Source organism: Impatiens glandulifera, chromosome 3 (assembly GCF_907164915.1).
Source record: "Impatiens glandulifera chromosome 3, dImpGla2.1, whole genome shotgun sequence".
NCBI lineage: Eukaryota > Viridiplantae > Streptophyta > Magnoliopsida > Ericales > Balsaminaceae > Impatiens > Impatiens glandulifera.
This window is the reverse complement of record NC_061864.1, coordinates 23,104,776-23,119,479: the sequence shown is the minus strand read 5'-3', so window position 1 is coordinate 23,119,479 and position 14,704 is coordinate 23,104,776. Positions and strand designations below refer to the sequence as shown.

General features: G+C 34.2%; 3 protein-coding genes across 3 annotated transcripts; 2 read left to right on the top strand and 1 right to left on the bottom strand.

The window, feature by feature from the left end:
* The first annotated feature begins 2,146 nt into the window (after positions 1-2,146).
* LOC124931174 (29 kDa ribonucleoprotein A, chloroplastic-like) lies at positions 2,147-3,923 on the top strand. The gene is made up of 5 exons (XM_047471570.1): positions 2,147-2,613; positions 2,767-2,868; positions 3,026-3,331; positions 3,434-3,544; positions 3,636-3,923. Exons 1-4 carry the CDS (start codon positions 2,245-2,247, stop codon positions 3,494-3,496), a joined length of 840 nt encoding a protein of 279 aa, XP_047327526.1. The 5' UTR covers positions 2,147-2,244; the 3' UTR covers positions 3,497-3,544; positions 3,636-3,923.
* Positions 3,924-5,647: 1,724 nt separating this feature from the next.
* Positions 5,648-7,656, top strand: LOC124932684 (DNA topoisomerase 6 subunit A). Its single transcript, XM_047473352.1, has 2 exons — positions 5,648-6,964; positions 7,209-7,656. The coding sequence occupies exon 1, from the start codon at positions 5,648-5,650 to the stop codon at positions 6,953-6,955; it is 1,308 nt and encodes a 435-aa protein (XP_047329308.1). The 3' UTR covers positions 6,956-6,964; positions 7,209-7,656.
* LOC124932683 (pentatricopeptide repeat-containing protein At5g02830, chloroplastic) lies at positions 6,964-12,913 on the bottom strand. Its single transcript, XM_047473351.1, has 12 exons — positions 12,284-12,913; positions 12,037-12,124; positions 11,099-11,303; positions 10,871-10,978; positions 10,505-10,669; positions 9,326-9,859; positions 8,898-8,963; positions 8,735-8,815; positions 8,357-8,454; positions 8,039-8,249; positions 7,902-7,962; positions 6,964-7,475 (listed from the first exon to the last, which is right to left on the bottom strand). The coding sequence occupies exons 1-12, from the start codon at positions 12,849-12,851 to the stop codon at positions 7,114-7,116; spliced, it is 2,547 nt and encodes an 848-aa protein (XP_047329307.1). The 5' UTR covers positions 12,852-12,913; the 3' UTR covers positions 6,964-7,113.
* Positions 12,914-14,704: the final 1,791 nt, after the last annotated feature.

Genomic DNA, 14,704 nt, shown 5'->3' with positions numbered 1-14,704 from the left:
GTGTGTGATCGATTGAAATTGTTTGTTGAAGTGGGGGTAAAAGAGGTCGACTAAGATTTTGGTGGGTGGTTTATCGATGGGATAAAAGAGGCATATGAAAAAAATATGAGTCACAATAGTCCGACTAAGATTTGGTGGATGGTTTGCCGAGTGAATAAAGAGACATATGAAAAAGTGTGAGTCACAAGATATCGACTAAGATTGGTGGGTGTTTTGCTGAGAGGATAAGAGGTGTGTGAGGTCACGGAGATGAAATGTCGATTGAGATTTGGTGGTTGATTTACCAAAGTGAGGGTAAATATAAGAAGTCTTCTTAACAAATTAGATATTAGTGGTTAAAAATATATGAATGAGATGTTGATTGACCGAAGTGGTCGATTATGGGGGATTAGTTGTTGATTTGTTGAGGGGGGGGGGGGGTAAAAGAAGCGATAAAAGTAAATATGATGAGATGCGAGGTGAAGATTTGGGTGATATCGACGGTTAAAAAACATAAATAAGATGTTGATTAACTAGAGTATAAACGTGTGCGTGGTCACGAGATTAGAAATCGAAATTAAGATTGGTGAGTGGTTTGTCAAGGGGATAAAGAGGCATATGAAAATTTGTGAGACATTAGATGAGAGGTCGATTGTGGAGATTGATGTTTGGTTTGACGAGGGATAAGAAGTGTGAGAAAGTGTATGTAAGGTCATGAGATGAAATAAGATGAGATGTCGATTGAGATTTGGTGATTGGTTTGACGAAAGTGAGGAATAATTTAAGAGGTTGATAACAAATGAGATATTAGTGGTTAAAGAATATATGAATGAGACGAGAGATAAGAGGTGTGAAAACATGTATGTAGGGTCATGAGATGAGATGTCGATTGAGATTTGGTGGTTGTTTTGACGAAAGTGAGGAATAATTTAAGAGGTTGGTAACAAATGAGATATTAATTGTTAAAGAATATATATTTGAGATGTTGATTGACCGAAATGTAAAAGAGTGAGGTCACGAGATTAGAGGTCGATTGTGATTGGTGAGTTATTTGTCGAGGGGACAAAGAGACATATGAAAAAGTGTGAGTCACAATATGATAGGTCGATTAAGAGATTTGTGTTGATTTGACGAGGATAAGTGTGTGAAAGTGTGTGAGGTAATGCGATGAGATGTATATTGAAATTTGGTGGTTATTTACCAATGTAGGGATAAAAAAAAGAGTTCGCAGTAATATAAAAGAAGATGGTAATAAATGAGATATTAGTGATTAAAATATATGAATAAAATATTGATTAATCGAATTGTAAAAGTGTGTGAGGTCACGAGATTAAAGGTTGATTGAGATTTGTGGGTGAATTTCTGAGCGGATAAAAATGAATATGAAAAAAATGTGAGTCACAAGATAATAGGTCGAATGGTGGTAAAAGAGGTCGTGGTAAAGGTAAAAATCATGAAATGAGATGTGAGATTTGTGGGGATAAGAGATCGATAATAAAGGAGATATCGGGGTTACTAATAATATGAATGAATTTTTGATTGACCAAAATGTTAAAATGTGTGAGCTCACGATACTAGAGGTCGATTGAGATTGTTGTTTGGTTTGTTGAGTGTAATAAGAGGAATGTGAAAAATGTGAAGTCATGATTTGAGAATAAAATGTCGAGTGAGAATGGTGGTTGATTTGACTAGATATAATATGTATGTGAAAGTGTATGACAGTGTGAGGTCACGATATGAGATGTAAATTATGTGATTGATGGTTAATTTGTCGAAGTGGTGGTAAAAAATGTCGCATAATAGATAAAAGATCAGTAATAGTGTAGAGTACGTCTAATATTACTTTAGATAAAAACAAAATGTATAACACACCTTTTAGTAAAATCTTTGAATCGATCTATAACAACTAACTAGATAAATCGTGTAATTGACTTAATTATTACTATCTTTTTTTTATAGTTTTTCAAACTCATAAAGTTAATATTTTAAAATATATGTTAAATTTAAATTAAATTAATTTTAAATTAATTAATTAATTTTAAATAATATTAATTTTATTTAAATTATTTATAAATAAATAATATTTTAAATAGATTGAGGGGTAGATAAGAAATCTTACATCCTATAAATAATATCAAAGGGCTCAGCTCATCCATCCAGTGCTATATATATTTACTTCCACTCTTCTTCATAAACCTTATCTTCGCCATAGCCATTAGCCTTTCAGTTTCATACCATACCAGCATCACTTCATCATCATCATCAATGGCTTCCTCCGCTTGTTCTGTTCACTTCCTATCACTCACCACCAACAATCTTACCCTCTCCAGCTCCAGGACCGGCGCCGTTCCTCTACCTCTCACTTCTCCTTCACTCGCAGCAGCACCTCTCAAATCCTTATCCGTTTGTTCTTCATTTCTTCGTCCATACGAACCCATTCCCTCTCGAATCATCCGAAAGGTCGCAATCTCATCTGAATTAGATGTATCAGATGATTTCGAAGACCACCCCTCCCCCCCTCCCCCCACCTTCTCTCCTGACCTTAAACTCTTCGTCGGTAACCTACCTTTCAACGTCGACAGCGCTACTCTCGCTGGATTGTTTGAAAAAGTCGGAAACGTTGAAGTTGTTGAGGTAAAACATAATAATAATTCATTCTTCTAGGTTTTCACCTGTACTGTAGACTGTAGTTGAGAGAAATACTGTTGAATTGAATTGAATTGAATTGAATCAAGTCTTTCTATTTTCTGGGTTTGTCGGGATTGAATCAAGTCTTGCTTTTTTCAGGTTATATATGACAAGATGACTGGAAGAAGCAGGGGATTTGGCTTTGTAACAATGTCTACACCTAAAGAGGTTGAAGCAGCAGCTGAGAAGTTTAATGGCTTTGTAAGATTCTTCAAGAATTTGATGTTTATGATTATATTCTTTACAAAACCAACAAGACATTACATAATTAACAGAGATTGATTGTCTAGTTAGTTATATAAGATTAACAAATGTCTTAGTGTCTATACAGATTATTCTTATGAAGTTTTTATTGCAGGAACTCGAGGGAAGGCCGTTGAGAGTGAATGCAGGTCCTCCACCTCCTAAAGGGGAATCTCCTTTTAGATCCCCGAGGAGCGGGGGAGGTGGAGGGAGTTTTGGTAGCAACAATAGGCTCTATGTTGGTAATCTTGCATGGGGTGTTGATGAATCTGCTCTTGAGACATTGTTTAGCGAGCAAGGAAAGGTTTTGGAAGCTAAGGTTGTTTACGACAGAGAAACTGGCAGGTCAAGAGGTTTTGGATTCGTTACTTATAGCTCTGCAGAAGAGGTTAACAATGCAATTGAATCGTTGAATGGCGCTGTGAGTGTTTTCCTTATGAATCTTGCTAGTTTTTTTTTGTATAATAAACGTTGATTAGGATAACATCATTCATTACCTTATGAAAATCTTCTATTTTCTAAGGACCTTAATGGACGACCGATTCAAGTAAACGTGGCTGAATCAAAACCAAGGCGTCCATTTTGAGCAACAGGGAATTTCAGCTTGAGTAACATAGAGAACACACTTAAAAGGGTAATGGTGTAAGATCAAGTTGATTGAAATATGAAGTTTACAATTTCTTCAAATCTGGTTATCTGAAAATCTTCTGGTTGTGTTTTAACAGGTTCTCGAGTTGGTTGGTATTTACTATATTATTATTATTTTGTTTTCGAATATGGAATATGAATGATATCGGAGAAGATGCTCCTTTTGGATGATGTGGTTGCAGAAATTCTCAACTGATTTTGATCCAGACTCTTTCATCCAATGTCTCTTGGGCAGTATATTTGATTTGAGTAGTAGTGTATCCTAGTTGAACTAGGTTGGTTTACAGACAAAAGAAATACTTGTCCCTTTAGTCCTTCAAACTCTTGTTTTAATAGTGTTCTTAATTGAATTCAAGTTTTATTCACTTTAAACCTGTCACAATGTTACACAACTTTGTATTTTTTTTTTCTCTTTTTTGCGGGTTAAGATTTATTCCTTGGAGAATGTTATTATTAACCTTCCCCATTTAAATCATAGTGTTTTTATTCAACTAAGTTTTTATATTTTTGTAATGTTGAAAAGAAGAGAAATAGAGAATTTCATTTCCTAGACCCTTTTTTTTTAAGGGTTTCGAATGAGAGAAGAAAAATTTATAAGCAAAATATATAAAACTTGTTAACATTTAAAAAAAGTCAAATGTAAAAGATCAATGTATTATATTGATGAAAATATTTTACTTTGTCATTTGATTAACCTAAATCTTAAGATCTTTCACTATATTTAATACAACATTGGGTCTGATGAAGTATAAAATTCATAAAAATACAATACCATGAGTTTTAAAAAATTGTGAACAAATGTATTTTGACAAAATTCTTAAACTAATTTACTGTAAATTATATATATTGATTATGTATTGAATTTATATGGTTGATCATGATGGTTTTTACAGATTTGACATAAAATCAAAGATGACCAGCATTAGATTGATATACATACAGATATTACAACAAAAATAAAATAGGTTTTGATCTTTCTTCTATATTGAAAAGGGATGAGATTGTGCTTTAATCTATCAAATAACTGTCACAATGGCACACCATAGACCAAAATCTTCAACCTCAATCTCTAGCCGGATGGACCCCTTAAAAATGGTAATCCAAAGTAGATGGGTTATATTAGATTTGATTCTATTGACATTACTTTATGTTCTTGTTAAGTTATTTTTTTTATAAGAATTTAATTATCATTAATCAAATAAAGAGTTACATGTATAACGTTAGTTTATAAATAAAAAATAATAATATTTAAAAATTAAATCTAGACCTTGCATAATAAAAAATAAATTTTCAAGAGATTACGATTCTAATGAATTAATCAATTAATCACTTTAGAGACAAACTCATTTGAATTTAATAATAATGAGTGATGAAAAAGAGAAAATCGAACGAACCAATTAAGCAGTGTCGAAAGAATCTCTATCCAAAATTCTGGGCCGACGGTAAAATTTATATATGATAACTAATCATATACAAATATGGTTAAAATAGAAAAAAAAAAATTAATAAAAAATATTAGAATTTTTTTTCCAGATTAAACATAAATTCTAAAAACTCCTCATAAGAAAAATATAAAAGGAGAACAATAATACAAACTCGAGAAATGATCACCAACACAATTGAAAGATATGAACAAACGACTATCCAAAGATTTGAGAGTATTATTTTGATTACAAAAATCCGAAATGACAAATTTGATCCGACTAAATAGATTTTGGTACCGAACAAAATCAATATCAACTCAAATCTAAATAGTGAAAAAAAATATTAAAAAAAAAAGCCATAAGATAAGATGACTTTTCACTTTCTATGTCAATTTTTTTTTTCTAAAACAAAAAATGGTTGTAACTCTCGATTTTAGTTTCATAATTTAGAATATATATATAATTGGACCTATCTAAGAATTAATTTACTATAAATTATATTAATATAAAATTATATTATTTTGTTTGTTTTTTTTTCTTGCCAAATTAGTTGAGCGATGCCCTAAACAGTACCACACACCTATTCAGCTGTCTTTCTTTTCCCGCCATCAGAAAGAAAGACCGCCTCTCTTTCTCTCACACACACACAGAAACACACATCTCCAATGGCAGGAGGAAGTGGGAAGAAGAAACGCGTACGAACGGACTCCGATTCCGATAGCGAAGAAGACGAAGCAGCAGCATCAACATCACAACCATTCAAGAAACGCTTGAAACCAGATTCCGTCATTCTAACTATACTCAAAGCCCTCAAAGCCGAACAAACCTCCACCTCCTCCTCATCTTCCTCCGCCTCCAAATCCCTAACCCTGGCCGACCTCAACCTCTCCAACACCTGCCGCGAAGTCTCCGACCTATCTCTCTCATCAGTCCAGTCCGAGATCGAAACCTTAATCCTCACTCTCGCCAAATCAATACTCTCCGGAAACGGTTTCTCCTTCTCCGTCCCCTCCCGTTCATCCGCCAACCAGTTATACGTTCCCGAACTCGACCGTATAGTCCTCAAGGACAAATCCTCTATCCGCCCCTACGCCAACGTTTCCACCGTCCGGAAAACCACCATCACCACCAGGATTCTCCAGCTCATCCATCAGCTATGCGATAAGAGTATTCACGTCACCAAGCGAGATCTATTCTACACCGACGTCAAACTCTTCCAAGACCAAACACAATCCGATACAGTGCTTGACGATGTTTCCTGTATCCTCGGTTGCACCAGATCCAGCCTCAACGTCATTGCCGCCGAGAAGGGGGTGGTTGTCGGCCGTCTCATTTTCAGTGACAACGGGGATATGATCGATTGCACGAAGATGGGAATGGGTGGGAAAGCAATCCCACCTAACATAGATCGAGTTGGAGATATGCAGAGTGATGCGTTGTTCATCTTGTTGGTGGAAAAGGATGCTGCTTATATGAGGTTAGCTGAAGATAGATTCTACAATAGGTTTCCTTGTATCATTATCACGGCTAAAGGACAGCCTGATGTTGCAACAAGGTTGTTCTTGAGGAAGATGAAGATGGAGCTTAAATTGCCTGTTTTGGCTTTAGTTGATAGTGATCCATATGGATTGAAGATACTTTCAGTGTATGGATGTGGTTCTAAGAATATGTCTTATGATAGTGCAAACTTAACCACACCCGATATCAAGTGGCTAGGGATTAGGCCAAGTGATCTTGACAAGTATAAGATACCTGAACAATGCAGGCTGCCTATGACTGAACAGGATATTAAGACAGGGAAGGACATGCTGGAGGAGGATTTCGTTAAGAAGAATCCCGGTTGGGTTGAGGAGCTCACTCTAATGGTGAAGACGAAACAGAAGGCTGAAATTCAGGCACTTAGCTCCTTTGGGTTTCAGTATTTGTCTGAGGTTTATCTTCCATTGAAGTTACAACAGAAAGACTGGCTTTGAAAAGCTTTTGTAAGTTTTTTGCTTTCTATAATATTCACTAAGATTTTGGGGGAAGAAATTGCTTTATTTAGGTTAAATGAAGTTGATGAAGACCTTAATGTTTAATAACAACATAAATGATGATATACAAAAAAATGGATGGCTGACCTTAAATAAGATCAAAATCTTATGTTGTTGCTGTTGTTGTCTAACCGCTTTTGCAACCAATGATTGAGCGATTTTCTAGTGACCTTTAACCTCTGTAAAACTGCAGGTCTTCGGCTGGAAGATTGCAAGTCTACTGTTGACTTATTTACTGCTGCTGCTGTTGTAGGGATCTTATTATATGATCGATGTGGGTTTGGAAAATCAATTCTGTTGTCAACAACAATTGTAGAACCTTGAGAAGTGACTTCAAGCCCTAATTCATCTTGGAGAAGTTTGATTATTGGTTCTTTTACTTCTAATACATCTTTGGCAAATCTTGCACCTCCTTCATTTGTTCCTAAGATGATCAACATATCATCCTTGACTGTATCCCCTGCAAGATGACAAATAGATATACTAAAGTTTTACAAACTTGAGTTGTTTATGTTGTTTTACAAAGTATTTGTTTGGGTTGTTGAATTGAAATTTTATCCATTATATGGTGGAGGATGTGATAACAATATTGGGTCTATTTGTTAATTATTATGTTCTGCACCATGATTCAGATTTGTCATCATTTATGCACCCTAGAAAACAAAGTTATATCAAATAAAAAAAATTACTTTCTTCTAATCTACATTTCTGCACCATGGTTCAGTGTAAGGCAATTTGAAAACACATTTTGGAGTGGGTTTGAGTTTGGACAAGAAAATGACTTTATCTCTGTTTAAATATTCTGAAATATAACTAGACATATATTCGATTCTTTTATGGTCCAAACCCATATTCATAAATGTACACAATTTGGGTAAAATATTACCTTTGTCACTGTTCTCCTTGATCATTCGCAAAACAGCAAGAACCACAATTCGAGCTTCAACCTGTTAATTTAAATAATGTAACTAATGAGTAAGATTATTGATTTAATAATGGGTTCTTATTCATTGATTGTAATACCTTAGTGAGTCCCTGTAAATCAACTGTCAAGCTCTCACCACCTCTCTTTTGTAAGTGTGCTGCAACTTTCTCAAGAAGGAAATTATGAGGTCCATCTGAGTCAATATTTTTGTTGGAATTGAACCGGGCTTGATTTTTATTGGTATTCTGTATTACACCTTCACACCATTCTTCTATAAGGTGCTTGAGATAATAGTCATTTGGTTTATACCTGCAAATAGCAGCAAAACGAATTCCTACTAAAAGTGTATAAAGTATAAACAAACCAATTCAAATGTACTCTTTTTGTTTCATTTCTTGATCTCTTCTTTTCCTTACCCGGCTTTTCGCATATCCTGGTATATCCCCAAGCATTGTTGAACTTCAAACCAGGAACCATATCTGCTCCGAGCTCTTAGGAGTGTGTTGTAAGTAACCTGGAAACGATGACGAAATTGCAAATACCAAAAGGGTAATATTGTAATTAGCAAAGTCTAGTTTATTAATAGTACTTATGTGGAGTTATGAATGAAATATTATATGATTTATCCTATCTCAAAGACAGGTCATTTTCTTCTAATCTACATTTCTTCCACAAATCATACATCTCTAGGCTGTTTCATTATTTTGGGAGCCATTAATTGTGTCTAATCAAAACAATTCAAATTATTAAATATAGCACCATCTATAGTCAAATAGGAGGATAATAATACTTACAAAATTTGGTTTTACTTGATACTTCTTCATTTCTCCGAATAATGAAAAAGCCATCTTCAGATTTTTCTTCTCTACACAAATCTATAAATCAGAGAATCATATAGCACTCCATTCAACATATCTTAAATAAGGAAAGACTCTTGGAAAAAGTATGCTTACACACCTTGATGACGGTAGTATATGCAATAACATCAGTTTGAATACCAGCTTCTCGCATAGAACTGAATATCTGCACTGAGAAAATATTATTCCAATTTTTAAAAAGCTTCTAGATGCCCACACTGTAAATTTATTTGACATGTAGGTTAAACGGGCTCATTTGGAAATACTGTTGTTTTCAGATGACAATATCTCATCTGGATGTAGATTCAGTTGAGATTACATATGGAAATAGAACTTGGTCATACAAAGGATTAATTGTTTTTGGGAGTTTCTTGTACGGATTCAATTCAGATTCAGAAACAAAAAGTGTTTTCAAATGGTCCATGTTCTCATCATGGCATAATATCACAGGGACAGAATAAATTGAAAATCGAGAGTGCAGACTGGAAAAATCTCACTTTGTCAAGTTCAAGAAATATAATTAATTACCTGAATGGCACTTTCAACATTTCTTGAGCTTTCTCCACATATGCTGATTAGAGTTGACCAGCTAATATGATTGGGAGTAAGTCCTATCGTCTGCATCTCATCCATCAAATCTTTCGCACGGTTGTAATCAGTCCCACAAGCCTTCATCAAGATATTATAAGTTGCAATTGTAGGTTTAAAGGGAACTTTCTTGGGAGAGTTAATATGATTCAAACCAGAGGCTTTCGAAATCAAATCACTAGCAAAAGCATTTTGAAATCCATTTTCCTTCCATGATGTGAAAAAACGGAAAGCCCTATCGTACTGACGAGCATCCACGCAAGCATGGAGGAGGGCATTGCAACAAAGGGAGTTCGGTTCACATCCTGCTCTAAGCATATCAGAAAATAACTGAATTGCATGTTCTACATGTCCTGTATTAGCACATGCACTAATCAGTGAAGACCAAGTGACTATATTTGGAGTGACCCCAGATGTTTGCATATCTTCTTTGATCTTCAGAGCCATTTGCCATAGTTTTGCATCAGCAAAAACCTGATATATTGAAAATAGTCACTTTTAAGATTTAGTATAAGAATGTTTAAACATGAAATGAATAAGCACTTGGGCCTTGTTTGATTTGGGGTTATTTGAATAACTATTTGGTTATTTTCAAATAACTTATAAAAAAATTTATTTAGGCCTTGTTTGCTGAAGGATTATTTGGAGTTAATCCAAATAACCACTTCATCAATCAAATCATCAACTTAAATACCCTAACTTTATTTTTTTATAACATTTAAAAATATTAAATACAAAAGATATTTTAGTCACTTAACCCAAATAATCTCATTCTCTCATCTTTAACAAGAATTTTTCAAGAATTGAATTACAGAAAAAAAACCCTACACCAAACAAGCTCTAAGGTTATTTGAGAAAAAAGAGATTAGGGGTATAAATATATAATGAATAAATATATTTTTTAAATCAATGGTATTTTAATCGATTTGAATGATGTGAGTAATGTGATGGTAGATTAAACATTAGATAGTGGGTTATTGGAAATAATCCCAAATAACCCACATCAAACAAGGCCTTGTTGATATCATATGCCCACTGTCAAACTTACCTTTCTGACAATTTAATAGATGATCAAGCAGAAATGAGTTAACTAGTCAATAAATATATTATGAGAAATACCTTTACAATGGTGCTGTAAGTAAATACATCCAATTTCAAAACTCCTGTTGATTCCAACCGTTGCACCTCCTTATAAATGTCCTGCGCCAGATCAGTTCTTGCAGCAAGACAGCATGACTTCAGAAGGATATTATAAGTGGTCATATCTGCTGCAACCCCAAGATCCTGGATATCAAAACAAAACACAAAATCTATCTGAAAAAGAATTCTCTTTGATGTGAAACTAGGTTTTCAATCTGCACAAATCGTTCTTTTCAAGAAAATCAGAATAAGAACATGATAGTAATCTGAATTAAGGGATACAAAATGTAGAATGTGAATAGTGAAGGTCAGCATAGTCAGGCCTGAAAGTTGAGAAGACTATACTTGCATATGCTTGTAAACTTCCATAGTATAGCCCAAATCAGATGCATTAACATTCATCAGACTGTTGAAAACATATATATTGGGTGTAACCTTTTTAGCAAGCAACTCCTGCAGAAATTCTTCTAATTAATCACTGCCATAGAAATAACATATACAAGGGGAATATATATTATCCATCCAAAACCTTCATAATAATAGAAAAGTTAAATGGAGTCATTGATCAATCACCTCATATATACACCTAGATTTTATGTAGTTGCCACAAAAACCACAAACATCAATCATTGTGCGGTAGGCATACATATTAGGACAATTGGAGTACTTCTTGGACGCTTCAAATACTGTCAAAGCAGATGCCAAATCTCCGTCTTTCCCAAACCCATGAATCATTGTGCAGAATAAGATATGTGATTGAGGAAGAATGCATGCATACCTTAAAAAAAATATTTAAAACATAGTTAGAATGGTAACAAAAGTAAAGGACTTGGACCTTACCGAAAACATAACTAATAACCTATCTCAATAGGAAAATGCACTTCTATGAGTCCCTTTTTAAATTTTTTGGTCCACTTTTATAACATAAGGAAGAAGAAAAAAAAAGTTAACATAACATGTGTTCACTTTTTAACAATCAGGGCAGTACAAAGAAGCAAAAACATATATCAACAAATAAAGGTTAGATTCTGATCAACTCAAAAAGTCCCATCCTATGCAAATTCCTCCTTTCATTTTGAAGTGAAAGTGTGGAGGAAGAAACCCTTGATCCTCCCTATCCCCATCTGCTTTCCTTGAAATTCCCTTCTGCTACGCTCTTTCCATATCGTCAGTGAAGGAGAGGAATAATTTCCCATTTCCGCAACTGATCAAGGCATGACCCACTGAAAGGTAAGGATTCTCTGTAGTGAAGTCCAAATATCTTAGGCAAGTGCACAATGAAGCAAAATCTGGTTGATTAACCCTCTTTCGATTATTATATTGCAACACATTCCCAATTCCCCATAGTAAATGTATATAGTAACCGTCAAGTTAAAGGGACTAGTTTTTCTTCCTTAATTAAGTGTTCTATGTATAATTAGCTTTATTTGTCAGCCAAAAAGAGAATGAGAACTGAAATACAGAAGTTAATGGAAACTCACAGAATAAATCATTATTATATGGTTTTGTACCTTATAGCTGCATCAGGATTCCGATTTTGGATACAAAGCCTTACAATCTCAGTTGAGTCCGTGATTTCTCTGATTGCAAAACGAAAACCTAAACAAACGACCATTTTAATACCAAATGCCCAATTAGAACTAAACTTGGAACATTTTCAGAAATCTATACTGAATACCAATTTCAGACTGAATTAACTTATGAAAGATCTACAGCAAAAACTATATCTGATTGAGACAAACTAATATAAAATGTTACCTGAAAGTGCTTCCAAAAACTGAACAACCTCTTCCAGCTCACCGCTCATTACATTCCGGCGAACAACCTCCGAAATGACCACCGAACCAACCCCGCCAAGCAAATCCAGGGGACTAATACCTAATTTCTCAAGACTCCTCAACAACAAAACAACTTCCGAAGCCTTCTTCTCTCTAATAACCCGTCGAACTCCAGCTGAAACGAAATCGACATTTACCAGAGCGATGAAATCGGAGGGTTTAATCTCGCCGGAAGCCGTAACGTTCTCGGCTAGTAACAAGAAATCTTCAAACCTCCCGTCTTCCGCAAGCTTGGAAGCTAGTTCGGCGAAGTATTTGATGCGGTTCTTGCTTCTCCGACGGGGAGGGGAGGTGGATTGGAGAGGCAGCGGGTGCGGCAACTTGGAAGGAGTGAGATTACTGGAAGATGAAGAAGAGATGAGAGGATTGGTGCCGGCGGATGAAACGATCTGACTGTGATAGTGATGACGGTGGTGATGATGATGATGGAGAGGGAGAAGAACAATGGAGGAGGAGCCAACGGTGACCACTAAGCCCCTCATCGTCATCTTCTTTGTCAGTGGCTAAAACGGTTTTCTGCTTCAGTTCAGTTATTGCAATTATGTCTTTAAGTCTTTTTCAAAACTATATATTATATATTGGGGAATTTGAATATTATACGAAATATTTGATATTTCAATAATAAAAGTAAATATCTCCATTTGGAAATATAGGCTTACTTCCATTGTCTAGGGTTTATGTGCATTTACGAACTTAGAGCATTTTTTCTCGATTTTGTTTTACTATAATTTGGTTTCAGTAGGAACACAAATAATATTTTTAATGATAAAAAATATTATATATCTTTTATATAAATTATAATATAAATAGTTAATATCTTCAAGTTTCATATGTTTAGCATAGCATACATTTGAGTATTAATCTACTAAGGTACTAAAAGTAGTTCCAGTGATTCAACTGAAAAAATCATTATAAATGTTGGTGTCAACTTTTCAAAATCTTCATATGTCGGTTAGCGATTAAACGATGATCGGTTTGATCGATTACAAGATTGGTTAAGTCGGTTTATATATTTCATCATTAAAGAATTAATAAATATTTTTTAAGAGTACCAAATATTGCATGTTCGAATTTCACTTTTTTTTTTGAATTAAGAAGAATTAGCATTACACCCCACAACCATGATCCTCGCTTCAACTCAAAACGCTTTCAGATGAAATCGAAATGTTCGATTTTCACTTAAAACATCTAATGCTAGAAAGACATTTATTAAAAGAGATATCAAAATATGTATAATCACGATCGATCAATTAAACTGTCGATTTTTTAATATCTAAATCGTCGACCAAATCGGCCAGAGTCGGTACAAAAATTTATGAACGTGTCAGAACTCGATAAGACCCGTTTATAATTATTTTGATCGGTTTTTCGTCGATTCGATTTTACTTACATCCCTAAAGATAACTTAAATGACAAGAGTGGTTCCTAAGAGACCAATATTAAAATTGATTTCCACTTAAAACACTTTTTGAAGTCATGTATGTGAGAGATAATACTACCGTCTTTATATAAAAAATGAGACAACGGGTTAAACACATAACCCGCAAATACTTAACTAGGTGCAAAACTTGCCGACTAACGGACTCGAACTCCAGAACTCAAGGAGACTAAAAATATCCACCTTTTATTGCCACTAGACTAGAAGAAGGGATTACCGTCCTAATATATATATATATATATATATATATATATATATATATATATATATATATATATATATATATATATATATATATATATATATATATATAAAAGTATTTATTAATGTTCGAAGGAGTTAGGATTCCAATTTTTCAATACTGTTATCGACACCGCCTTTAATATTATACATCAAACTCAAAAAATCATTCAAAATGGAGTAATCACCAATGATAATGTACAAATAAGTGAGTCGCTGATTACACTTCATTATGACACATACAACAACTACTTACTATAATGCAATTTTTTCCACAATGACACAAGAATTCCATGAGATGCCCCTATAGAATCACGAGGCTCCCAACCACACAACCGCCAATTATATAGATCTCTTACAATCTACTAATTAATCTTACAAATTTTAGTCTCACTAAAACAATATATGTCACAACCAAGAGTTCTCAATAATGACTTAATGACGCATCTCTTCACACCATCATTGATTTCATAAACGTGTCAAGCAATAATTTTTCTAATCATTGATGAAATATAATCAGAATAACTCTTTCTTGGTTTTGAGATACGCGTTCCCTCTTGCATATAACTCTGATACCGTAGATCATTTAACTTTTCAATTGACAACGTTGGTAGTTGTTCGATAAAAAATGGGTTTGGGTGAAAAGTATACGAATGAGCTCGA